We start from the raw sequence: 27,906 nt of genomic DNA, 5'->3' as shown, positions 1-27,906 counted from the left end.
AGGCTGATATGATTGGTTTAAGGCAGGCTTCAGCCTTCCATTACTGATTTAAAATGCAGCCTGTGTCCATTTGACCTGCGTTAATGCACAAAGAGTAAATCCAGACTGTGCTCTCAATCCTCAAATCAAATCATTAGCCAGTGCCACTTACTGTAACTGTAGATTTAGAGAATATTTATCCGTTTCTTTAAAAAAAACAGGGACTGCAGGACAATTTTTCAGATCATATTGTCTGCTTTGAAAGGAAAAATAGATGTATGGCCTCCTGCCTATATGCTTATATTAACTCGGTGTTCAGATTTCCCTTTGTTCATGAGGATAACATTACAAAATTAATTCTATTCTAAATACAAATTTCTTGTAGACAGAATTAGTGAGTAGAAGGAATTGGCTAGATAGAAAGCAAGAGAAAAGTTCAAATTCTGCCTGCCACTGCAATCTTCCTATGTCCAGGTTTTTCAAATTCCCATCCTCAGATGCCATTATTTTCTACTGTTGTACCATCCAACAGTAGATTTGTGTTTATGTGTTTTAAGAGCAAGTACAAAGTGCAGCACAGCTTAACAACTGAACGAAACCCATGTTCATTCACTGAAACAACACACTAAAGACAAGCTCCTGAAACAAGACAGTGAAATATTTTAAACCACAGAAGCGAGACTCAGGAAAACTGCAAAACGAAGAATGAGGAGGGGAGACTTTGCTTGAACTAAAGAGCAAGACCTTGAACTAAAGAGCAAGACCTTGGCCCTTATCCCCTCCTGCCTTTATCCCAGCCAGATTTTCATTCAGAACAATTGCACCGTGTAAAAGAATTTCTTTAAGGCCATAAGCAGATGCAATTTTGGGATGCACGTACTGAAGGACCACATCCTGTAAAAGGATGAGGTTAGTTCTGTTTCACATTTTCACATTTTAAAAAATTATGCTGAAAATACTGCAAATATTTGCAGCCTGACTTAAATTAAAAAAAAGGGGGGGGGGGGGGGGGGGGGTGGAAGAAAAAATAAGAAAAGAAAAGGAAAAACCTAGAGAGAATTTGAGGAAAAGATTAAGCAGCTAGAGGATTTATGAAGCAGGATCTCAACAACAATTCACACAGACAGACTTTAAGTATACATGCAGACTGTCTACAGAGATTTAGAGGTGGTACGTTAATACCAAGGAATTGTTTAGGATGAGCCAAAGAGGTGTAGCTATGAGCAGTGGAATGAGACTGATCAAAGGGAAAATTTAGGCTTACTATCAAGAAATATTTCTTAACTGTGAAGTCTGTGAAATAATCTCCCAAGGGAATAACTGTAGTAATAATACTTAGCACTCACACGGTGCTTTACATTTTCAAAGCACTGTGGAAAAATTAGCCAATATAATTAAAGACAGTAGAAGTACCATGAGTTGTCATTTTAAATACTGCATTAGTCAAGGCACTAGAAGATATTCTGGAAAAAGCCAACCTGCATTGACTCTGACTGCCAGCTAAGATTTCCTTTCTTCCTTCATACTAGCATCTCCAAATGTCTAACCTGCACCTCCAAGAGGTACAATAAAATATCCAACTGCTGTTCTTAAAGAAAGAGGGAAGGAGGGAAGAAAAGGAGAAAGGGAGAGAGAGAGAGAAGGAAAAAGAAAAAAGAAAAAAGAAACAAGAAAAAAGAAAAAAGAAAAGAAAAAAGAAAAAAGAAAAAAAAGAAATGAGAGAGAAGGAAAACTGCAAATAAATATACTTCCAAGAAACACATTTAAACTATTTTTTCCCTTGAAATTTTAATTCAACAGATTCTCTAATGTTGCCCTTGCAACTCCCAAATTTCAAGAGATGTCAGCTGATCTCAAGGGAAGAATGTGCTACTAGGAAACTTTTTCAATGTTAATTTGCATTGATTTGCTTTTCAAAGAGCACTGTATCAGGTATTTGAAAGGACTCTTTCTTTTTATTCTGTTCCAGTCATTAGGTAAATACACCTTTATAGCATGGATAGTAGAATGCTAACAACATCTTATACCTAAAGGTGGAGATGTTGGTGGTTAGCAAGTGTCATAATTACATCTTCCTGGGCAACATTTATACAACTGCTTTGTTGCTAATGAATTATGATATAGCCTTTTGTCTCAGGACGACTCTTGCGTCTTGAGTGCACAGGTCAAAACTGTTTTGGGGAAGGAGAGTGGTGCAGTGAACAGCTTTGCAGGTGGAGCTCCTGCTTCAGTTGTTACAGACATTGGAAGTTGTGCCATTAATGGGGCAGAACATTTCAAGAAAGGAAAAGACAACCTCAAGATGAATATCTTTATCAGTATTGGAATGGCAAATTTTAGGACTCAACAAAGGCCGTTCCAGCTCCAATGAAGTTTGCCAAAGTAGTCAAGTCATCTTGGCCAAATTTTTTTCACATTATGTATTTCTTATATTTGTGGTCCTTGGACTGGGATACTAATCTGATGTTTCTATACTTTCTCACTACTAAATACAAAGGAAGTCCCTAGGAGCTAAATTTTGAACTTGTCTAATACATAGTGTTCTTTAAGAATTTCCCAGTGCTAATTGGGTAATGAGCAGGTTTCTATCAAATGTGTCTCTGCCTTCAAACATATCTGTTACCCTTTCTTGGGTGCTGCCAAAAGGTTGTGAGGCCTCAGAAATTAGAAGGATGAGCAACCCAGCAAGAAGACATAAGGGCTAATAATTCTGTCTCAAAATTTCATTCCACAAGTGATGTGACTAGTAACTCAGAAGAAAATTTTGGAAGTGACAGGGATAGAATCCAAACTTTCTAAGGTCCATTCAAATGTATTACTCATGAGACTACACTGAAATGCAAGAACAGCCCTGTCAATGCCTCTAATCTGCTCTGGAGAGACTGATTTGTCTAGATTTCAACAGATGAATTCCTGGCAATCAGTAATAAGTATATACAAGCAGCAATTTGTCTACTAATCTCTGACTAACACTACCTTGTGACAGATTTAAAAGTTCTCAGTTAAAGAAATAGGCACAAAAGAACTTCCCAAACAAAATAACTATTTTTTATCGGGCAAAACAAGATGTGAGATTTAAACTGAAACTGAAGATGTCATTGCAAAATTATTTTTATTATTAACCTACATGCATAGCTAAAGTCATTACTTGGTATATTTGCAAATAGACTAAGTGAAGTAGGAAGCATCAAGCCTTCAAGGGTCCTACCTCAAAATATAGCCTAGAACAGAGGAAGCTCAAAGCTCCTCAAGTTGACCTTTTCATTAAAATAACCAAACACATGGACTGAATTGCAGAAGTACTAACTGTACAAGAATTTCCATTATTAACCCTTGTAAACAAATATCTTGGGAAGGCTTCTAGGGCATATTCATCAACCATGTAAAATCTCAAAGTTCTGTATGTTGCTGGATATACCATTAGGTACTAAATATATCTGTGACTAGCAGCCCAAAAAAATTGTGGCAGAAAAAGTCTGATTGGACATGTATGATGCATTGTGACTTCTAGAAGTGTAGATGGATAAGGAAGAGCTTCTACTCTGTTGACATTTTTCTTTTTCCATTATCTCAAACATTCTGCAGTAGAAATTGCATACCTGCAATTACAATTACAACTAATTGATCTGCCATTTCCCATGTCATAATTAATGTCATGTTTTAATAGAGTTATAATCATTCCATAATAATGCTTTTCATTCACCAGCTTCCCACAAAGTATAAAAGTATAGTGCACAAAAGCAATGAACTTTTATGAGGCTCTTTCAAAAACATCCCAAAAGGAACATCTTGGTGCATTACAATGAACTTTTTAAATATATTTCTATATTCTTATCCGAGCTGCAGTAAAATAGCATGCAAAAAAGACTTTTCACTCTAGCATTCCTCCTTCCCTGAACATCCATAGGTGAAAAATGAAATCAATGATTCAGTGACAAATACATTATGTTTCCTAAGGGGTTATTTAATGTACTCCTAGTAAGGATGGAAAATGATGGTTTCTAGAGAACAGATGGTAACAAGACAAAATATCAACAGACCACAGTTGTTGACTGCAATTTATGGAGTGTACAGATGTGTCAACTTAAATGCAGTGATTCTGAGGCCAATAAAAGTACTTCCTGATACCAACAGATTAATTTTTCATGACCACTGGTTACACAGCTATTACATTTTTAAAAACTAATTATTCATCACAAAAGAAACAATCTTCCTCAAACGTCATTACTATAAAGCAAAATGTTGTTCTTGCTGGCACAAAAATAAAATAAAATAAAATAAAATAAAATAAAAAAAGAGCATTTTAGAATTGACACAAGTTTGCACATCTTCCTTTCAGAATAAAATTTGCTGTTTTTTTTTTTCCCCGTAAAGAATATTACAATGAAAGATGAATGCTAGCAGCCAACCCAGATTTAAAGTAATAGCATGCAATAAGGAGATCCCACTTCCTAGCCAAATATGAAGCATGCTTACAAAAGGGCCTTTTTTCACCCTTTAATTTAGCAGGATGAATAACGGTGCTTGTGAAGGTTGCAAGGGACTGGCAGTGCCTGAAGCTGCAGTCCCCTATTTATTATCCATAGCCACATTAACTATGCAGACAGTCTCTCCCATGCTGTTCTGTAAGACTAAAGATACACAACTGCCAAATCCACATATCTCAGAACCTTAATCAATGAACAGGTTTAGTTCTAGCTTTCATCCTTTAATCTAAACTTATGTTCATGTTGTCTTATACTTCAGCTTGGATAAATATTTCATATTTTCTCCTTATTCTCCTCCTTGTATATGCCTAACTCAAATTCATCAAAGGATTGGTTATTTGCTTGTGAAGAATAAGAAAGGAGAAACTCTACTTTCCAAATTCCCCTGGTCTAAGATAGAGATCAATTCTAAAGCAAGCACTTTACAATAAAGATACCAAAGAATACTCCACTAAATAGACAATGTTAAGTTAGCTATAGAAAAGATGATAAAAACAATTTTTTCACTGTATCAAACTGCAAAACAATTTGTCATAGGCTAAACTTCCAAAGGAGACCTCAATTCAACAGCCACGCAATGTTTGCAAAAGAAACTGCAAAAGCATCTAGCCACGAACTGAACCAGAAGGTAAGCACTGGAGGCACTGCAGTGCCCAGAAGTCAGGCAAGGCTCAAAAAGGCTCAAAAAGACCCTGCCCCAAATTAGGGTATGTGTGTATGAAAGCGATGCACCCTCCCCTGGGAGTGCCATAAGAACTCACTGAAAACCCTTCTCTTTAACAGTGTGGCATACACGAAGCAGGAAGCAGGACAGAGGCATGGACTGATGAGGAGCTGCAGAAATCGCTTACATAGGAATTGTGAGACGTGTTTTGACTGAATTTTGTCAACACCATACTTATCAACTGTTTACCCCATTTACCCTATGCAGCCTGCTCCATGCAATTTTAACCTTAGCTTCCCTCTCCTCGTTACTTGGTACTCATCACTAAACTCTGTTTTTTGCTTCCCCAATTCTCTCTCTCTTTCCCCAAATATAATATAAATATTATTTTTAAATTGTGGCAAAGTAACCTAAAATTTCAAATGTTATTCCTTTGATTCATGTTTTTATCCTTTTTGACCAGAAGCTATTCAGAGTGGGCTCTGCCACCACCTCCTCTATTTTGTAGAGCAATAACGCTCATTTTGGTTGCCCTATGAGCACAATAATAATAATAAACATTATTAATAGCAACAGCTTATTCTCTACATCAGCAATCTGGCATCACAGATTATGTACCTCCACAAAACACAGCAGTATGCACAAATTGAGAAGCTGACACCAATTTGGCTGATTCTTCTCCCTCATTGGTTTTATAGCAGTATAAACCCCACTTCAGCGGAGTTACTCCTGATTTAAAGCAGTGCAGGCAAGAGGAGAGTCCTCTACTTCTGGCAGACAAATGAAAGAGCTCATAAAACGGAGCATACAAATTTAGAGGTCAGAGATGAGATAATGCAGAGCAAGCCCCCTCTTAAGCAAAGCTCAATTTTGCACCCATGATCATTTCTTCTCCAGCTTCTTTAACCTGTGTATTGTCTGGACAAAGAGTTCTGGGAAATGAAAACCTCCACAGAGCAAGACAAGGCAACAGTGGCACAAGACACCTTGTACTATGTGGCAATCTCACTACTTTTCAAGTTATATTGGACATCAATTACTTTGGGAGATTTAGAAGACAGAAGAGCAAGTTCCAATTCACAGGATCAAAACATCAATAGCACTAGCTTGGACTGATTTATTACTTTACTATGCAGAAATAAGGAGAGGCTCACCTACCTGAATCATATGCAAAATCTCTAGGTTCCTGTTTAATCATCAGAGGAGGGGGGAAATTTTGACTGGCTGCACTGCCAACCATAGCGTTGTGTTCATACACTGGATCGTGATACTCCTGCTTAAAACCTTGAGGTGGGAAAGGGATGTTTGGCTCAGACATCTGCCGCTGATATATTGGACGTCCTTCCCTTGGCATTGCAGGCAGAGGTGGAAAAGAATTGCAAGGTTCAGAGAGCTGGCGGCGAAATCTAGGACACAAGTTAGAGAGGTCATGTAAAGGACTTAAGCTACATTCCATTTCACAAAGATCTTCACAGATCATGATTAGCAAGAGGGTTTATCGCTTCCTCAATAGTAAACATTTTGTTTATGATAATGCCAAATGCTGCCATCAGGATTATGATCATGGCTGTGTTGCAGAACAGCAAGAAGCAAAGTAACATAGCCCCCACCTATTAATACCAGCTCTAGTACCTGCCCCCACCACCATGCTCTTTTCCTTCAGTGTCTTCTCTCATCAAAAGAGGCCAACCAAAAATGTACCAGCTTCAAATCAGCAGAAGGACTGACATTTTCCTACCACAGTAACATGAAAGAGGCTTATGTGGAGTTCTCTGTTGTTTCATGAGAATGAATGACGTATTGCTTGTACTCTAATTTACTCTTGCAGTTCTTACTGTTACATGGAAACCATTCTGACCATGACAACAAACACAACCATTTTGAACAAAGAGTATTGTCTGTTGAAACACCTGGAATCATGCCAGGGTATAAGTCCACAGTTCTGTTCTCTTGGGGACAGCGCCGTGGGAGGTCTACCTGCAAAACTGGTATTGTATTCCAGAAGAGAATATAAGCACTCCAGAAAAAGGACAGCATACAGATTTTTGTTAAGAGAAGCAAAGTCTAAGTATTTTCCTCCTGCCTTAACTTCTTCCCATAGTTATTTCCACATAAAAGAAGTAGTCCACACAAACCAAGCTGCCACTTACTACTCCAAAATACACTTCAATAAGCATAACATGTGAGAATTCGGTTTTAAATCAACTTCATTTCCATGCAGCACTACTCAAGAACCTACATTTGTTGTTCCTTCCATAAAACAGGAATGAAAAGTTTAGAATGTAATTATTAGGACATCTGTGGGTTCAGAAGCCTAGAGAATACAAGGATGCTATTTTCCCACCATGCTCTGATGAACTGCACAAAGTGTTCCTGTCATCTCCTATAGATTACCCCAGTGGTAGTAACCATCGCCACCAGAATTGTGTCTGCACTAATCCACAGCAAATGCAATGTTCTTGCAACAAACTGCTTACTAGCCCTGTTATCACTCATCATGAAAGCATACTTTTTTCTTTTTTCTTTTAAAAAAAAAAGAGAAACCTGTGTCTTTCTCTGCCAGTTTCACACCGTCACACTAAAAATCAAGAATTAATCACTCTTCAGCTTCCTGTACTTTGCAGCAGAACTGACTTTCCCTCATGACAGCAAAAGCAGACATTCTCTAGGAGAAAATGGGGTGAATGAAGAAAGGAGGGTTTTGATTGCATAAGCAACACAGTCCTTGAATATCATCTTATATGTAGTATGTGTTTCTGAAACATTTTAAACCCTACTAACATCTGTCAAAATACTGCTGTGAACTTGGTCTGACAAATATTTACTGTCACAGCTTAATTAGAAATACTGTGGAAGCTACAGGGATAGAAACTATTACAATGTAGCACTGGAGACAAAATTATTTTTTTAATGCTGCTGTAAATATTCTGTTTTGCAATAGAAAGAGTACTGCACTGTAACATTGGTTTTTGCAATTCCACCTACACCTGCAGAAAATAAACTTAGAAACTCAAATGTATTATGAAACAGTTAGGCTGACTGGCACTGCATTCATTTCCCTCTTTTCCTTTTTTCATTAGCCAAAAAAAGAAGCAGAAATTATCATTAAGAACTGTCAAGGAGTGAATCAGAAAATTGCAACTTGAAGTTAAAATAAGAAACAGGCTCACTCACAAAGCCTCAAAGGAAGTTAATAATACTTGTTGTACTGGAAGCTTTGTATGGAATCAAGCCATTTGTTTATACAAGTGGATTTGATTCCTGTTGGTACTTGTTAGGACCACTTATATTCATGCCCTGTATGAAGATGTATGGGCTGTATGTTCCAGATACTGATCCTATCTTATAGCACCAATGCATGTTCCAAAGAAAAATGCTTGGAGTTATAGATTTATATACAAAGTTACACAGGTAGGTTATTTGTTTAAATGACATTGTCTGAATACATTCATTGTTGTAGCTATCATCTTGTAAATCAGGGAGATTTGAATTGCACAAAAATATCAAGTACACATTTGTTTCAAAAAATGGGGAAAATTCAAAGTAAAGAGGAAAATGGTGAAAAAAAAATAATATGTATCTTCCACTACAATCATACTTTCTTTAAAAAAATAGAAAAATGAGATTTTTGCCCTGAGTCAGCTAATTTGGACTTCACTAAAACACGTTATGTTCTATCACTGAAGGAAAGCATCAGTGCAAAATGACCTAAAGAACATGAATTTCAAAGACATGGGGAAAAAATCATGTAAAGAACTCATAAAGCTTGTGCAGAACAAGAGTTAGGGTTATAGGAAAATAAACTAGGGTGTATGCAAATCTTTATAAATATTCAAATTAAGGCTGACATACAGCTACAGTATTGTCTTTACAAGTTGCTCTAAATCAAAAGATTTTTTCATCCGAAAAATACTATTGATCTCTGCACAGAAGCCATTTAGCTTTTGGAGATTTCAGTCTCCTGACAACTTGGGTGTATATACAAAAACACAGTTATCCACCCTCCTGCAATCAAAACTGCATCCTGGCTTCACTGAGGGCTGGTGTGGTTAGACCACAGTCCAAGGATGGGGGAAACAGCATTATGGCAGTTTACAGGGCTGATTCAGTGTTTCTTTACCACCAGAAAGGCATACAGACCTTGGGTAATATTTAATACTATCTCAGCAGAGCACAAAATGGCTATATAAACTGTAGCAACCTCCTCCAGATTTGATCTGCACAAATCCCTGGAGATAATAGCCCTTATTAGAGCAGAAGCATGCAAATCACACTCCCGACAACTGTGATTTTCTTTTCAGGTGCTTCTTAATTTGTTAATGTGTAAGTGCTAAGACAAGTCTCTAAACATATATATCTCTATATATAGCTGAAATTCAAAATGCTCAGAGGAATCACACAACACAGCAAACAAAAACAGGTTCATGTAATAAAGGTTAGGATTAATAGAATTCCACAAACAAGTGTTTGGTCTCAAAAATAAGGGAAATTCACTGAGCATATTTGTTGCAAAACTGAGCTAAAAAAGACAGTCAGTTGTCTGGGGACTTCTAACATACCGAAACAAAACAGGGTGACTTAAGGACAGTTTAAGCTTTAATTCTAGTCTCCAGTTTTGTGGCTTTTACCCAGACTAATGTTATTTGAACACAGTTTATGTTGGCATGTAAGTTTGTTTGAAATACTATATTTCTAAAGGGATTGGAAAAATGATCCACCCTTCCATTGAATATTCTGAAGCAGTAGCACATATGGCTACTTATCTCTTGGGCCGGTAAATTTCTTAGCAAGGAGCCAGATTAGCCAGGATCATGCCTGCTGATGACTTCATCTCGTGGGGCTTACTGGCCTCAAGTGAATCACCCTCAGAAGTCAGCAGAAGCAGGTCACTAAAACCGTATCATTGCCAATATCAACTCCTACTGAAGCCCCTCAAGCAGGGTGCCAGTCTTTCATAAAACATACATTTCTGACATTCTGACCTTACCTGGCTTGAAGCCAGTGCTGCCCTATATGAGAGACACGCATCTACCATTGAAATAACTTCTGCATAGGTCCTGCACACATTCTGTGTTTTACCTGTGATCCATAGGGAAGCTGTTGTCTTGAATGGACTGGGATGGAGGGAGATGAGCCGGGAAAACCCGGTCAGGTTTAGGAGTCTGAGCTGAGTTTGGGGAGGCATGGTGCAGCGGCGACACAGGAGTGCTGGATGGTGTTGGTGGGTTGGAGGGCCTCATTCCCACTTGTGGCTTCTGATCATAGGCACTATTAGAAAAGCAAGGAGAAAGAAGGTTAGGTTATTTTCTCTGCAAAAACATGTAGCACGTATGTTCAGGAAAAAAAACAAAAAACATGCAAGTATCACATATAAGTTTTTTATTACAGATACTTTATTAAGCAGTTTGGGGCAGAGAAATTCTCTACACGAAGAGGAGCACAGAAAAAAAATAGTTTTAAAGGCAAGTTGTTCAAAACAGCATTTTTTTCTCTGGGGTCTAGAAATGTATTTTTAAAGGATTCAGTCTTACACTGACAATCTAACAAGAGATACACAAAATACACAAACATGGTATTGTATTATATGCACCTGGACTAGAGTGCGAAGAGCTGGCAGTGCCTGTCAAGACTCTTTTTTAGAGCTTGCACAAAACCACAAAGTAAAACAGTAAAACAATGAATGCAGTTAGAGGGAAGGGATCTGACCCAGAAAAACAATGCTATGCTGGCTTAGCTACCCACACTAAGATGTCAGCAGGCTCTCCTGATAGGTTTTCTGTCTCAAAAATGAAGTTTAAGTCCTGCAAATATAAAGGAGTTCCAGAACAGGAATGGACTTTAGTACACTTCGATTATTCTTGTTTCTGAACAGGAAAAACACAGACATAAGGCAGATAGTAAGCATGAACTTGCATACTTTCCTGTGTCAGATCTCCCAGCACCCATCAAATCTGGTAATGTACACATTTGATTTTTTAAATCAAAACCATTCCTCTATGACTGTTGAAGGTGCCAGTCTGTTTTTAGTTTTCTTTCACACGTAAAAAAGTTAAATGCAAATTATTTAAGTGCTATCAGTTTTAGTAGTACGTTAATGAGAACAAAAACTCACTAGCAAGATTAAACATTCTAAAATTGACTGAAATGTCAGTAAGACATTTCACTGCTAAAGGAAGGAGTGACATGTAAATGCAAACCAAAACAACGTCAATAAAGAATGCAGTCATACCAAGCCCCCAGAATTATTAAAGTTTTTACTATTTACCCTTATAAAAGACAATTTGCTTTTGAAAAGATAAAGATGCGGATCCTAATGAAATACTATTTCAAATTGTAATCATCCTTGAATGCACACATATATAATTGCAAAACATGTCAAATACCTCAGACCTGCCAATCTCTTGCTTGTTACACAGATCTTGCTCTCTTTCCTAATGTGTGTAATGCAGTTTGAAAGTACTTTCAACACAACTCATAGAAAACCAGACACTCCTTCCGTTTCACACTTGCACCCCGAGTTTCTAAATTCTGGCTATCTCCCATGAAGGAGGAATAGAGAATATGCATTTTGATGAAAAACACTGCTTTAAAATAGTTATATGTTTGATATAACTGTAAACAACGCCATCAGTGTTCATCAGCTAAATGCATTATCTCATCAGGCTGCTATCTGCTGAAGAGGGAACTTTTATAAGATCTCTATTATGGCTTTATAACTCTTTAGTCAGTCCTCATTTAAATCAGCAGTTCTCACTGCAAACATATTCCTGATTGCTTTACCTGACATTGTACAGGCACTTTTCCCCATAACTGAACTTGAATGGTTGTTCTTGACTGCAAGCAGAGCCAAGTTCCGAACATGGGCTATGGGGTTCCTTCTTGATTTTCACAGGGAGACCATGAAAAGCCACTGGAAAGAGAAAGAAAATATAATTGAAAACCAAGTACAACATTAACAATGAGCTTTCTCAAGTAAACTAGACACTGCTAATTAAGCACATGATTAATTAAACCATTGTAATACTAAAAACAATATAGGAAATAAACATTTCAAGGATTTCTTCATGTGTCAACTGAAAAATAGACACCAGAGATCCTTTGCATTGGCTATTAGCACTTTTATTGTTTAATAGAATGATGGCCAGGATCCCATCTCATTAGCAGGAAAATAACAGCCTACTTATATTTGGCTTAACTACTGTAAATGTTGTCAGAAGCAAAATACTTCCCAGGCACCAAATGTTTCTAAGTATTATTAGTGAGGTAGCTTTTAGCTATAAATGCAATAGCAGATCACTTCAAAGAATGCCACACAAATTACTCCAAAATAAATTTCTCATATACCAGCCTCAGGTTTATATTCGGTCACCTTTTTCTCCCACAGAATGAAAATTTGCAGTGAAACTTATGAAATTGGGTGATTACGTGTTCCTTTAGTTATACAAATAATATCTGGAAAAAACACATGAGAAATGCCTTCAGTACACTTTCTCAGAAATGCACAATGTAAAATTTGGGCCTCACCGAAGTCAACACTAAATGTGACAGACACAAATGGAGAAAAAAATAGCCATGCTTTTTTAAATAGCCAAAAGAACCTGGGAGTATGACAGAAATGCATCGTTAATGAGAAGCACAAATTGGTCTGGATTAAGCTAAAGGTCAAAGGTAAAGATAAGGTTAACTAGCATATTAGTTTAAGCCAGCCAACTTCCCTTTATTTCAAAGGTAACCTTAACCAAAATTAAAACAGAAGAAAATTCAAAGTTCACCTAATGTAGGCAAATCTAAATTTAGTGGCTAGGAGGACAAAGGACTAAAGACAGGTGTTTAACAGCTTGAAAACATGCCCTTCAATTTTTTATTTTTTATTTTTTTTAAAAAGAGATTTCAAATCCATTTTTGAACTCTGAGCAGCCTAGAGTTTGGGGATCAACTCTCATGACTGGGTTTTGCTGTTGTCACCAAAACACCAGTTTGGACATCATGCTCCAGCCTGACACCAACAGGTACGCCTCTGCAGAAATCCACATATATGCAAAAGTCTCTGTTAGAGAAGCTCAATGCAAAATTACATCATTATTATTACTGTTAAGAAGAATCTTGTCCTTTCCCTTGCACCTGACCCGAAAAACAAGTTGTTACATGCCATATACTTTCTATTAAGGGACGTGCATGCACGTGGACAGGGTTGTTGTGAGGGAAAGGTAAATGAAACGTTAAGAAGTGAGCATTAGAACAAATAAACCCCAGTTTATTATGCTAGATCTTGATTCCTGATTCTCACCACTGGTTCTCCCACAACTGGGCAATGTTCAGAGAACTTTTTCACAAACTGATCATCTTCCTCTTACATGACAGCTCATATTATTATCTCTCAGCTGAGACATCTGCAAGATATCGCTGGATTATTTTCCCATGTATTTTCACAGAATGCAAAAAAATTGTCTCTAAGACTGCTATTCAGCTATTGTATTTGGTGGACAGTAGTAATCTATCTAGAAAGATTACATAGCTAAAGCAGAGAGTAAAACAGGCACAGAAACACAGCAACACAGCACAGTAACTTAAGAAACAAGAGATGAAAAGTGGTGAACAACACAAGAGAAGAAATCTTTCTGCATACAACTGTATAAATTTACAATAAAACAAAAGACCATTGGGACTTCCTGAATCAAGGTTTTTAACCGTAGTAGTAAAGCAAACTGCAGCCCACGGTCAGCTTTCTATTGCAAAAGAAGCTGACATCCAGTAGCTTGGTTTGGGTTTACACTAGTGAACTTTTACTGCTGACTATCTTCACATGTCTTGGTCAGATAGTAATGCACACTGTGCGTTTAATGTGTATGATGGAACCCACATCTCCAGAACCGTGGCTCCGGCACAGAGGCAGGCAAACTCTTCAACTTGGATCGGAGAATTAAAACCACAACTGTAACAAGACTTTTCTAAAGCCAGTATCACATACTTGCACAAAGGCCACACGCTGCTCTATTTTTTTTATTATTATTATTATTTTATTTTAACTTTGCTACTTCCTCAGAGTTAATCTGTTATGAAAAATTACTTCCCTTATTTATTTTTAAATAACGGGAGTACAGAGACTCCCACACCACAGCCCTGTGCGGAGAACTGGCTGGGTATTTCATCACAGCGCTGAGAGCCTGAACGTCTGCTAACAGGCAGTTTTCCAGCTCACTGGCACAGGCACAAGTGAAAGCAGCACATTCATTTTGTGCAATTTGCTTTACCTTCCCACATGGAGTTGGTGCATGTAAAAGGCTGTTAAGTACTAAATTATTCCTTATCAAATCACCATCATCTGGAGTCATGATCAACACTAATTAAATTACTTTCACTGAACACGGCTCCAGCCTGCTGCCTCGGCTGCGAGGTACATTTTATTTTGCTTACTGTACAGTCCTAGCAAGGTACAGGGCACAGTGCTAGGAGGCATCTGTGCTGTAGTTTTAATTAAAGTTTACCTCACCTTCCTCCCAGCTTTATAAGCTAGGGTAAAGTGTATCAAATCAAGTAGGTTAACGCCTTCATTTCATTTAGGGAAAGCATTATAGTCCAAAGTGATTTTATATTAGATCTTTATCTTAACTATGTCCAGAAAGATAATGTAGCTGTAAAATTTAAAGCCTTCCTCCGGCAGTCCCCTGACACAGTCACCATGCTAAGCTTGATCTGTAACTTTTAAGTGTATGTTCTATAGGAAGAAAGGAAAAAAGGTAGTCTGAGAAAAATACTTTCTATGCTTGGGGGGGAGGGGGCTTTCATGAAGGCTACTTGACCTTTGAAACCACATCTTAAGTGTGGCTGAAGATGACAGACTTATTCCAGCTAAAAAATTTCAAACATTTAAAACAGTTCCTCACATCATCACTGCCACCTCCACCCATTGCTCTTCATTTTAGTATGGCACTTATTTCATAGTGTACCTATTAAAAGAGTTTTTAAACACACGTAGTTTTGCGAAGCTGGATTTTATATTACTTTTTCATTCACTTTTCATTTGATGAGAGCAAGGTTGCTTATATAATCTAATTTTAGTGCAGCATACCCAACTACCAACACATCCAAATTAAAAATACGACATTTTGAGCAACCAGCTCCTCACCACTTCATTCTTCCTGATGGCAAATTCATTTTACTTAACCCCAGAAGTGAGTCTCAACCCTATTACGGCAACAGGCACTATGCCTTAATAACGACCTTATTAAGAAGTGACCAAGGGCCAAGATTTCATCCCAAGTGATTGCTTACAGATAACTACTTCCCAACTTGAAGGCAAACAATCTTAGAACCTGTATTTAGATGGCCGTCTTCAAAACCTCATCTGAAATACTGGGGAAAATCAGGATTATTAGCACCAGAATGGGCTCAATGCTCCTGCCTGGAGCTTCTCTGAAGCCAACATGCAGACATAAGGCAAGCAGAAGGACTGCTACCATCTGCAGCAAATTGATTACACTATAATGCATTACTGTATGCATATTCTCTGTGTATAGATATATCTATGTAGCTTTGCAGAATAAGAGGAGTTGTATTTTATATCTAATATGGTGTTCCATAGTCTTACATTAGTATTCTGTGTTTTTAAGTGTTTTTATAGTAATCAATGACTATGTCACCATGTTATGAACTTGCACAGAACATGCAGAAATATGGGCTGCTACCCCTCATTTTGAAGTGTTCCGCTCCTTGGAGTGCGGATTAGTCTGCCAAGAGGTAACGACCACTTTGCTCATAACAAAACCCAGTTTAAGACCCAAATAAAGAAGAGTATTATTAAGAACTTTGAAATTAAAGAAGAAATCTGTCTTAGAGGAGACTGATTTGTATACTCCCTAGGCTGACAAACAGGAAATGCACCATCATGGACAGAACTGAATTTCTTCTTTTGAGAAAACCCCAGAAATGCACTGCATCAAATGTAAATGCAAAGTTTTCACATATTTTTCTATTCAAGAAACGATTATTCAAGATGAAGAAATCAAAAATATTTTAAATGAAATTGAGTCATTTCTCCTTTGAGCAAAAAGCTATTTTATAACAAATATTTTATAACTTATTTTATAACAAATTTCAGATTCCTACCCATAGCACAATATAAAATTTGATTTTATTTTCTGGGGAACAGATTTAAACATATTTTTAGGGCATTAAATATTTCTGGTAATTCAACGATGTTGGTGAACATCAGGCAATCTTGACTCCACAGACCAAAAAAGACAAAAACGTCTTATTATCAACATTTGTAGCATTTACTATATGGTATTAAATCAACTAAGAACAGTAAATTCACTTGTTAGTGAACTCCGGTGACTCTTAAGTAATACTACTTTCATCTTCAATAAGTTTGCGAGCTTTGTGTACCTGCAGAGAAAAGGATGCAACATGGAATTCACTTTGTGTACCTGCAGAGAAAAGGATGCAACATGGAATTCACTGTAAATCATGCCCTGGACATTTCTGCTCTGTGTTTCTGAATTGCTTTTCACTTTTATGCCCTCACACCACTGTCTAAACCCAACTTTGCAAATAAACTGATTCTTTTTTTTTTGATTAATTGAGACAAAACTGTTAATAGGCAACATAAGTTTACAGAGCTTTCCTGAATACGTTTGAATAGATAGGGTTTGATTTTAATAAAAGCAAGACAAAACCAGAGAAATTTCTGTGTGAATACCACTACAGCTCCAGGTGCTGGACTAACTGAAGTTAGTACTCGGTAAAATTCCAAAAGCAAGAAAAGCAGGTCCCTGTACTGATAAAGCCAATACTGTCACACTTTGAATCCATCTCCTGATGCACGCAGAAATGCAGCAGGCACTCCAGATACATCAGAGTCTCTCAAAGATTCTTTTCCAGTACATTTACCTCTGCCAAGCTCTCCCCTTCCCCCAGCACACAAAAATCCATTACTAAAGGGTCTAATCTCAGCTATCAGCACAGAGTGCCTTTTATGGAGCCATTAAACCATTTCTCTTGTTTACAGTGCCTGAAGAAAGATGTGAATTATGTCTGTGACAAAACAGGCGATAACATTTCTAAACTGCTATCAAAATGCAAACTGAAATACACTTAAGGACAGAGACCCTAATACGTGTTTTTGCAATTTTCCTCACTCAGTATAACTGAACAGCACTCACCTGATGATTCAAAGAAATTATTTATACTATAAGTACAACAGGTAAACATTTTAATTAAAAAAAAAAAAAGGGCAAGAAAGAAAATCTGTTTTCAATAAACCAGCATTTATTGAATGGTTCATTCAAGAGGATAAAATGATGGTTACTTATCTGATAGCAATGACCCTAGGTGCTCTTATTAGCAGACATTAAAATAAATAAATAAATAAAGCCGATTATGATGTGGGTTCATCTGAGGCCTGAAACAATCTAATTCTGCAACAGTAACTTACCATTTAAACTGTACATTCAGTATAGGTGTTTAAGAATTTGATGCAATGAGCTATGAAACTAAATACTTCCTACAGGACCTTCCAAGTGGGATTGCCAGAATTTATACGCATTTTCTGAAGAGGTTTCAAAAATATGCATTTAACTTATGGAATAATTGCCTTCTGCATTCTGGTGATTATTTACTGAATATTTATTTCTACATCATTTCGATTTGAACTACACACCTTTGAAGACAGCAGCTTTCTGAATTTCAAGAAACATTGAATAGGTATCTGACTATAGACAAAAGGATGCCTAAACAGGGTGCTCTTCCATTTCATTCCAATATACTTTAAGATGACATGTTGCTGGTAATTGGTGGGATGCAGAGGAGGAATTAGCTGAAGCAGGTGCTGGACCCAGCTGACCACTCCTTCGTACTCTGGAGGTTACTGATGCTACAGCTGAATGTGGCATACAGCCTAGTGTACTAAAAAAAATGAAATAAAAACACCACACTGGGCAGATGCCAGGTGAGGAGAGGTTGCAGGACAGAAGGACAGTAAAGGGTGGTAACTGAGTCATTCCAGTTAACCTGTTCCCAGTGATTTTGAATGATAGCCTACACATATAGATCACTGCAATAGCTGAAGACAGAAGTGACTGCAAACACAGATCAAATCAAGTTCTGCAATTGTTTTCACCCTGCGCAATCTCTTGGCTAGGCTAGGCAATGGCTTAAAAATAAAAAAAATAAAAATAAAAAAAATCTTTTGCTTCTGACCACTGAAACAGCTATGATGATGAGCAAGACTTGAAGACTGTGGACTGTTTCAAAAGCGACTGAGCAGATTACATCTACACAGTCCACCAAGTTCTCCATCCATTTGATCTATCAAAGTCACTGTTATCAGATCTTAGCTGAGCTCCAGTCAACTGGATTTCATTTAGGTCCTGCTCTCTGCCAGATATTGGAAGAAACTGGTGACAAATTGGATATCTGACACACAGATGTGTATCATCGCTGTGGTTTCAGAGACTCTTCTGGAAGTTTATATAAAAACTGAACATAGACAAGAAACCTGAATTGTCAGGATCTCATGAACACAAGCTGCTAGAAAAGCGATATCCCTAAACAAACCTGTCATTTATTTTTTTTTTAAGAAGAAATATATGATTTTGATATGATGCTACTGCCCATCTTATAGTTACACATACAAAATCAGAACTTACTGAAGACAGAGAATTTGTCCCTAAAGACAACTGGCCTCCATCTAGTCCCACTGCATGGGTGGGGTTCATCCACCTGGATCAGAGCTTGCATCAGTGTTTGGGCATTTGTGTGCGTGCAAAGAGAATCAATTGGAAGTAAACACAGTGAATGTGTATGAATGCCTCTGCAACAATACAATATGTACGGTCAAAATACATATAATACTGTAATAAAAGGCAGTAAGGTTTTTATTCTTTACAAATATATATGCAACTGTGAAGAATATGGGGAAGAGGCATGCAGAACAAGAATTAAAGGTATAATAATTCACTCTAACTAGTCCTTTCGTATATAAGGACCTGGCTCTAAGTCAAATTTCTAAGGAAATCTGTGCATGCATCACTGTGAATGTTCTGCCATCCCTCACCTTGGTGCTCCTTCCCAGAAAGTGGAACTTCATGACTGGGCAGTACTTGGCAAACCTATTAGATATGATTCCATCAATTCAGTCTTTGCCTTGGCTTCAGATCAGGTCCTTCCAGCCCCTACCAGCTCAATAGATAGAAACAGCATGGGATCTCATTTTTTTGGAAGCTAGTTCTGAACGATGAGCCCAAGCACCAGCTTTCAAAGCCAACTGGCAAGAATAGAATACGTGGGCAAGATGGATCTATTTGAGAACCTTGTTTAACAAAAAGAAAATACCAGCTTTGAAGTAATCTGTCACCTTTACTGGAAAATATGCAACTACAAATGCACTTTAATAACAGTTAGAACTCACTCTGCAAAATGAAGCAAATTGCTTATTTTCTCTTCCAGCCTAAAGCATACAATACTGTGCATGTCAATTAACAGTCTACTTGAATACTGCATTGCCAGAATGCTACAAAATAGTATAGTCTTTAAAATCATCGGGGGGTGGAGAAGGATGGGGGGTTGAAGAATAAGAGACAGTCCAAAATTGGGGGATTTTGCTTGCAAAATCCCCATGGACTGTTCTCAGATAACATGCTATAAGAAGAAAAAAATACTGATTCTGAATTTGAAATAGGAAAAAGCAGTAAGCAGGTGAAGATGAACTGCACTGAAAGCAGTAGAGTAGTACTGCAGAGTTTCAAGATGGAAAATAACAGCATATTTTCCTACAACTAATACTGGATAATTCTGGACCTTAAAGTCGGCAGTAATGCCCCTGCATTAACAAGGATTGTTTGCTATAATAAATTTCTCTTGCTTAGGAGTAGGGGGAGGGGTTTTCTTTTGTTTTGTTGTTTTTTTTTGTTTTGTTTTGTTTTTTTCATTTTTTTCTTTTTTTCTTTTTTTTTTATGCAAACCACAAAGCATTACATATTAAGGACTAAAAGACAAAAAACAAGTATTGATGAAAATCAATTTTAAACTAATTGAATTACCTGCTCATCTCTAGATTATGTTAATTCTATATATCAACCATAATTATTCCATCTTTACTATAATCTGGCATGATTATAAAGCATTTGAGAATAACAATAAAACCAAAAAGAAGGTTTATTTAGAGAACAGAGAGGGGTTCATTGTACCTACAGCATGTCGAAATTGTGGTAAGGTTGCATCAGTATCCATACAGCAGGTTTACAGTAGGGCATTTGTACATGGGAAAAAGCGACCAGCAAAATTACAATTATAGAGCAGATGATTGCCACTTCCCTACAGTACAGTTTGCGTGACTCCTAAAAATGATGTTCCTGCCTCTTTTCAGCAAATAAATTCTTCTAAACACTTCTTCAGAACTGGAAATAAATGTCATTCTTTAACTGAAACTTGCTTTCCTAAAGCTTCTCTGCTAGGACTCTAAAAATTGGTGCCAGTTTAGCTATTTCTGGGCAACTAACCTAGGACCCCCCCCCCCCCCCCCACACACACACCCCCTACACACACTGCTGCAGTGGATGAAGCCTTATTGAGAGGCTGAAGGTGACTCCACCTCTGTGTGGAGTCGGGGATACAATATTAGAGGTTGTACCCATATAATTTAATAACTGGTTTAGTCCCCATTTTTAATAAAAAAATACCTATCCCTTGTTTGCTTGTCTGCATGGTTGCAATTTTTGAAATATTCATTAGAGTTACTGAGGGTACCCCTGCAGCTTTCTGATGCTGGCAGTGCTGAAGGCACCACTGAGATAATTTGGATATTTGTAGCCACTTGGCTTCTCATTTAAGAGGGCCATGCGGGTTGAAAATTGAAGTTGCAAGTATGTTCTGTGTATCAAAAAAATAAAAAGCCAACCCTTCCCACCTGGCTAGAGAAAGGGAAGGGGGAAAGGTTTCAGAAGATATCAATACAAGTTAACCTACTCCCCAGACCCAAAGAACAATTACAAGGCAAACTTTTCAGCAGGCTGCTGGTAAACACTTTTGGACTAAACTAACACTTTATTTAGGCAGCTGCTAGCAGGCTGGACTGCCCCATGGGATTATAAAACTGCCTATACTCTACCTCCAAGCAAAGGACTAATTTGACACAATTTTGCCTAGCTGACCCCCTCTCCTCATCCACCCCCAAAAGATTTCAGCTTCTAGTTAAGAATTGTCCAGAAGGTATTTTTATTCATTGGGAGCTGCAGTCACTGACACAGTTTCTTAGCCTCCGAAATCGGCAATCTCACAGAAATGCTGTCATGGGCACTGCTTTATACTGATTTACGTCCCCTTCATGCAATGCTCTCCTTTTCTTCCAGACATTTACCTGTCTGACTTCATGAGGCCTGCCACGCAGGCAGCCCAGGGGAAAGCGCTGCCATAGGGGTAGAGGCCCCGAACCTGGACCTCCAGGGCAAAAGTTAACTTGCTGATAAATACCACAGACACTCGGTAACTCTACGTATAAGGTAAGGAAATTTGCAGAATATTGGTAGGAGGGAGAAAGGGAGGATTAATATAGGAGGAGCAAACTGTCTTGCTTTAGTGTTTGAGGAGAGTAGGTGAGGCAGGAGGAAGAGATCTCCCCACTCCCCTGCCCCCAAAACAAACAGAGGCTTAGGGCTCTCTGAAGGAGGAAGCAGTAACCTCATAAAAATTAAACCAACTGGGATCTAAAACCCATGGATAGCATAACATGATCACGAGGGAAAAAAATCTGAAGAATTTGTAATCCCCCTATACCGGACCTGGCAGCATCCAGGACCCCAGAGAGAAAGGCTTGTTCTTCATGTGCATTAGCTTGTGGTGTTACAGTCCTGGGAGGAGATCAGGAGCATTTGTTCCTACAGTTACTTACAAGGTATGTGGCTCCAAAGGCTCCCAGGCAGGGTGTAAGGGGAGGCAAAACCTCCTTGAAAGTCTTAATGTAATATCAAGCCTGGGAGAAAACTTAAATTGTATTCCTACCTGGGAATTATCAATAGAGTTAAATGGGAAGAAAAGAAAGCTGGCCACTAAATCAGGGTCTGTGTGCTTTTCTGAGGACAGGAGTTCCATTTGCAGCAATTTCCAAAATTTAATTTAAATTGCAAGAGGTAATGGCTAAGTACTACATAACTTCCATTACTAAAATATCCAAGTGAGATAATATCCCAGCGTTTTATACACACGCAATTTTGACTTCAGGTAAATTAGCAATGTGAGGGTTTCAGGTCTGGATTTTAATAGGATGCACAGACAGAAATACAATGAAGAAAACTTTGGAAATTCTAACAAATATATTTGGCAGATATAACACTCAGCTGTAAAATAAACTTTTTTTGTGCATGTATGTTCTGTTTTAAAGGTATGAAATCTAGAAATTTAGGAAAGAATGTTGACAGCAAAAAAAAACAAACAGGAACTGATTCTGATTTATCTCCCTCTTATACAAGTTTCAAGTCACATCAACCTAGTTTGGGTTTTGGTTTTGCTTTGTTTTGTTTTGGTTGTATGTTTTCACACATGTTCATACAAAAAGCTAATAACCACCTACATGTGAGAAGGCAACTGATCTTGTACCTGCAGCTGAACAAGAAGTGAGAGAAGCTGGATTTAATATCTGGTTCTGCCATTATTTGTTCGTAACCAAAACATCTTTTTGGTGTTAGAAGATTGCTTCTAGTTTTAAGTATCTCAGTCTTCGGAGCCTACCTTCAGAGGCTCATAATCAGTGTGTCAATTTGATTCCCTGTAAAATAGGAATATCCTCATAATAAATGAACATCATAATAATAGATTACCCTTAAGGATAATCACGCCTGTCTGTCAGTTAGCTACTCAAGAGTATGTGAAAGCAAGAGAAGCCAATAAATAATGGACTACACAGTTACCTCTCTAGCATAAATTAAACAACTAATTTAAAATATTCTTTACAATTTGTTTTTGTTTTAGCAAATCTCAAAGACAGGCATCAAAAGGAAGAAAACTGCATTTCCAGCAAATGATTTTTAATTTGTTTCTGACTTTTACAGTAAGAACATGCATACATTCATAAAACAAGTACACACTAACACAGGCTAGCTAATGGGATTTTTGTTTACTTTGTTGGAAGAATGAGACTGTCACCATCCCAAATGTATGTGTCTTTCATACTTCCATGCTAAATTTTCAAGAATACTCACCAGTAAAGCAACTCTAACAATCTTAACCTAAATCTGTTAAAAAGTGAGGCTGAAATCTAAATCCTTAGTCTACTACCAAACTACAAAAAAACACTGCAAAACCCTGCAGTCTCCAGTGTAAAAGGTGCAGGCCACTGAAATGAGTCAACAATAACACTCAGCTCACAAGTTTTTATCACTGATTCAACAGGGGAACAAAGAAGCCATTGTCAAAAGTGGTTACGTCTGGGAACAAAAAGTCAGAACTTAAATAAGTATCCTGATATTTAAAGACTCTTAGCAAAGTGCTCTTTTTGAAGCTGGTGGAATTTTGACCACCTGCAACCAGACTCTGATTTTCAGCACAGACGTTTAAAGGCTTCTGCCACTTTAAGCATCCTTTCTGTAGAGGGGGCTCACAATGGAATACACAGAACCATTACATACATTACACATATTTTCTGAAGCTCATCATTCCTGACATTGTGTGATTATTTTACACATGAATGCAAGCAGTAAGACTGAAAACTACATGGCGTGTACATTTCCTATATACTGAACATACAGGTACACTTTGAAAATGCGCACTTGTACAAATCTGGCTCACAAATTCTACTCTCAAATGCTTAAAACTCTTGTACTTTTCTAAATATTGGCACTGTTTTGAAGTATCTCCATTTATGTTAGTACTTTGGTTATGTGAACTTCGCTCTACGGATGGGTTAATAAGAAAATATTGCACTCAGTTTCAGCAAGAAGACGTTAGGGAATGAAAAAAGGGGTTATCTTTTTCAGATATACATTAGAAGCAGAAAAGAAACAATATTTGAGCAAAGAGGATCAAATTAGTAAGACTGGGAATTGTTTTTGCACATGTAAATTTTTGAATGTCCTTGATGATGACTCATAACATATAAATTTAAAGACAACAACCTGGCCAGTCAGTAACCTTCCTATTCAGAGACTGCAGGACTTGGCAGTAAATGTCATTGCTAAAAAATATTTCACTACATTAACTTACTGGCAACCACATTTGCTGAATAAGTTCATAAACAGTCACAGGAAAAAAAGGGAACCAGAAATAAAGTTGCTAATCATTCACTCTTTTCTAACATGCATAATCCTCAGTTTACAGAAAAAATAGATACATAAGAAAAAAGATATCCTTCACCAAGACAGTTCACTTCTCTTTTCACCTCAAATCAAGGTCCAGTTGTAATCCAGAAATGGGTAAGAGTAATGTGTCAAAGACACGGAGATCAAGAAGAATAAGTAAACGGAAAAGAAAACTTCTTAGGCAAAAGACTAGAGCAGATGCCTTTAAAAAGGAATCAGTTTTCCATTTACAAGTTTAGACTAGTTTGCGTTTATTTCTGGAAAAAGCATTGACCATTTCTAAAACCTGAAAAGCTTAACTTGCCTACTTAGTACATTGAGTAGCTAGTCTAACAAATATTATAATTTATGCATATTTAACAGCTTATAAAAGGTTCCACCCAAATTACTTCCCAGCACTGAAGTGCATAGGACCACAACAAAAGGATAGAGAACCTCAAGCAAGGGGCATATTTTCCTGTATGCTCACTGAGGCTAGCAAAATCAGTATTGCATGCCATGAATGTATCACTAACTGTCCAACACTTAATGGATGTTTTGAGGACTGTCACTCTCTCCTGCCTTTTTTTCCTTCTACACCCTTTGAAAACTTCATGGCAGTCTGTAGGAGAGCCTGACTTCTGTCTTCTGTTGCTGATGCAGCAAACAGTAGGAAAAAAAAAAAAAAGACACAAAAACGATACAGCCTGTAAATACGTTTTACCTATGGAAACACAAAATAAACTGAAGCAGACTCAGCTTGCAGACTGCCTCTTTATTTTACACCATTCCAGAGCTCGTGGATTTTCAAATCATTATTTAGGCTGTTCTTGGAATACAAAACACTTTTTGCAAAAATACTGTGTGGAAATCAGTTTAAAGAGAATAACGATTTTGTATCAAACAATCACGGAGACCCTTCAGTCTGCCTTGTTTGGTTTTGATTTCTCTGTGAAAATACAGTAGAAAAAAAAATCCGCATACTTTGTTTAATACAACTGGAGCTGAACAGATGCTCTAATACATATACATGCTCCTGTTGAAATTAACTAAACAACTATCTGTTTTAAAACAGAAATAACTGTTGTGTTAAGAAAATACTGCCGTGACTACAAGTTACAGCGTGAGGCTTGCTTGTATTTCCACAGATGGGATCTTCACAGAGTCCTTATGAGGATGGGAGGAGGGGAAGCTTCCTCAGAGAGGAAATGGAAGTTTTTTTCAAAACTAAAAATCCAACATTTTGAATAAAATGTGTTTAATGCTTTTTGTTTTTATGTAAACAGACCTCAGGAAGTGATCTGACAGCCTTAAGAAATTACCATTTGAAAGAAAAAAGGTCTACATGCTTCATCTTTGATCTACGAGACAGATTTATCACAGGACAGGATGACTGAAGTTTATTCATTAGCTGATAACCTCCACATGCAACCCAAGCCTTTAATCTGCAATAAAACAGCAAATGAGGATGGGGCTCTGAGGAAAGAGCACCAAGTCAGCTTGGTCTAACAAGGACGGGCGGGTGGAAGGCCAGGGGAGGACAGGGTGACAAAAGTCCCACAACAACAGCCCCATCCAGTTGCTTAGGATCCTCTGTACATCAGTGCTGGAAACCACGGGTTTCACAGCCTGGCCCTGTGCTGTTAAACCACATCTACGTAATATGGTTGCATTGTCACAACTGGGACGCCCAGGGGTACCTCACAATTAGCAATAAAATTCCCATCACGGCATGTGGAGCACTCTGAAAGGAACAGCTTCAACTTTAAAAGTTTCAGAAAGAAAAAGCCACGTGCTCAACGATGCCCTGTCATTTGTTTCACAGAGCTATTGCCACCGCAGGTACTTGCACAATTTGTGACCCAGTGCCACTGCTACAATTCAGGAGAACCTAAATCCTTCTTCTTTCAAAGGTGAAAATGTAGCACCAAAATACAGTCAGAAAATCATATAAACAGAAACTAATTTTTAAAATCAAGGCAAATCAACATTTTTTCCCTGCCATTAAGGTCACAAATTAAAGGCCTTAGAATCCACCATTTGCCTCTTGGTAAAACTTTTCCAAGAATTAAATCTTGCAAGATAGAACAGGTCATAACTCCAGTAGAATTAAATATTTCCAAAAATCCTCTAGAGGAAGGAGTAGGAAAAAAAATTCATATTAGCATAAACTAATGCCCAGCAACAAACCACAAAACGAGCCCACAAAGTTCTCTGAAAGACACCAATTCCAAATGTATTTTGATTAAGAAAAGAAAGAAAGAAAGAAAGAAAGAGAAAGAAAGAAAGAAAGAAAGAAAGAAAGAAAGAAAGAAAGAAAGAAAGAAAGAAAGAAAGAAAGAAAGAAAGAAAGAAAGAAAGAAAGAAAGAAAGAAAGAAAAAGAAAGCAAGCAAAGAGTTGATAAAAGTTTCAGTCCTGCTTTAAACAAAGGAAACAAGTGCTCAGGAACACAATGAAAGAAGCAAGGCTATCTAAGGGAACCTTGAAGGGAGATAGGTGGTCAGCATCGACTCCTCAGTCTGACCTCTCCAGCTCTTACAACAGCAATTGCATTGGACTCTTTGTAAAATGCTTTTGAGATCTCTAGATAAGTGATCATTAAGAAAGCTGTATACCTCACAGCAGAGTGATACATGCATTTCTGCACCTACTTCAAACTAAGAAACAAAGACGTTAAGCAACATGCCCAAGGTCATGCAAAGCTAAGGGCAAACTTACAGAGCTCTGACTCTCACAGCCCTTTAAGAAGAATCTGTTAGTTGGGCATACTCTAAAACAAATAAATAAATGTATCTGTATTTGACAATGTCTGACCTATGAAAGGAAGTAGTTTTGAGTGGCAAGAAACAAAGCACGGCTGCAGCAGAAAGCCCTAACAGGTAATAGCTGAGTATCAAGAACTAGCACCACCCTGTAGGATATTTGTCAGACAGTACCATTCTTGCAGAAATACACTTAAAGAAAATGTAATCCCAGCCACATAGTCTCTAAAGAAAAATATACCAACAGCAGAAATGGAAAAAAAAAGAAAATAAAAATTAAAAAAAGAAAACTAAAAGCACACTGGGTGTGTGCAACTTGCCACACAGAAAACCAAAATACTACCAACTGCGATTTCTAGGACATTGTGCACTACCAAGATATGACTACCAGCTGCCTATGCACTGAATCATCATGTTAAAAATGCTGACATTTTTTCAGTCCACTATGTTTTTTTCTAGAAGCTGCAAAATTAAACTATTCTACAGCACAAACAAAAACAAACCCAGTAAACAGATCTCCTTTTAACTTTGGTAGGTCCATCAGAACTTACATTATTCTGGTATTTTCTATTTCATTTTAATAGCATATTTCTTCTCCAAAATATGTAAAAATAAGTGAAAATTAAGCTCCACAAACTGTTCAAACCAGCTCTTGTTATACTAAGGCAAATAGGAAATGCTCTTCAGGTTGTAAAATTCACTTTTGAAATTTAAGTCACAGAAAGAGAAAGAAAATAAAACAAACAGA

The 27,906-nt window shown here is 37.5% G+C and overlaps 1 protein-coding gene across 4 annotated transcripts in view; it reads right to left on the bottom strand.

Annotated features, from left to right (window-relative positions):
• Positions 1–27,906, bottom strand: part of ETV1 (ETS variant transcription factor 1) — a 66,847-nt gene that overhangs the window by 20,388 nt on the left and 18,553 nt on the right. For all 4 annotated transcript variants that reach the window (XM_072033609.1, XM_072033610.1, XM_072033607.1 and 1 more), the window contains 3 exons: positions 11,911–12,040; positions 10,210–10,398; positions 6,289–6,536 (listed from right to left, as the gene is read on the bottom strand). In XM_072033609.1, coding sequence (XP_071889710.1) covers positions 6,289–6,536; positions 10,210–10,398; positions 11,911–12,040 — 567 coding nt within the window. The remainder of the gene's footprint in view (positions 1–6,288; positions 6,537–10,209; positions 10,399–11,910; positions 12,041–27,906) is intronic.

This window comes from Anas platyrhynchos, chromosome 2 (genome assembly GCF_047663525.1).
Source record: "Anas platyrhynchos isolate ZD024472 breed Pekin duck chromosome 2, IASCAAS_PekinDuck_T2T, whole genome shotgun sequence".
In the NCBI taxonomy this organism is placed as follows: Eukaryota; Metazoa; Chordata; class Aves; order Anseriformes; family Anatidae; genus Anas; species Anas platyrhynchos.
The sequence above is the reverse complement of the archived record's forward strand: the minus strand, read 5'-3'. Positions and strand labels throughout refer to the sequence as shown.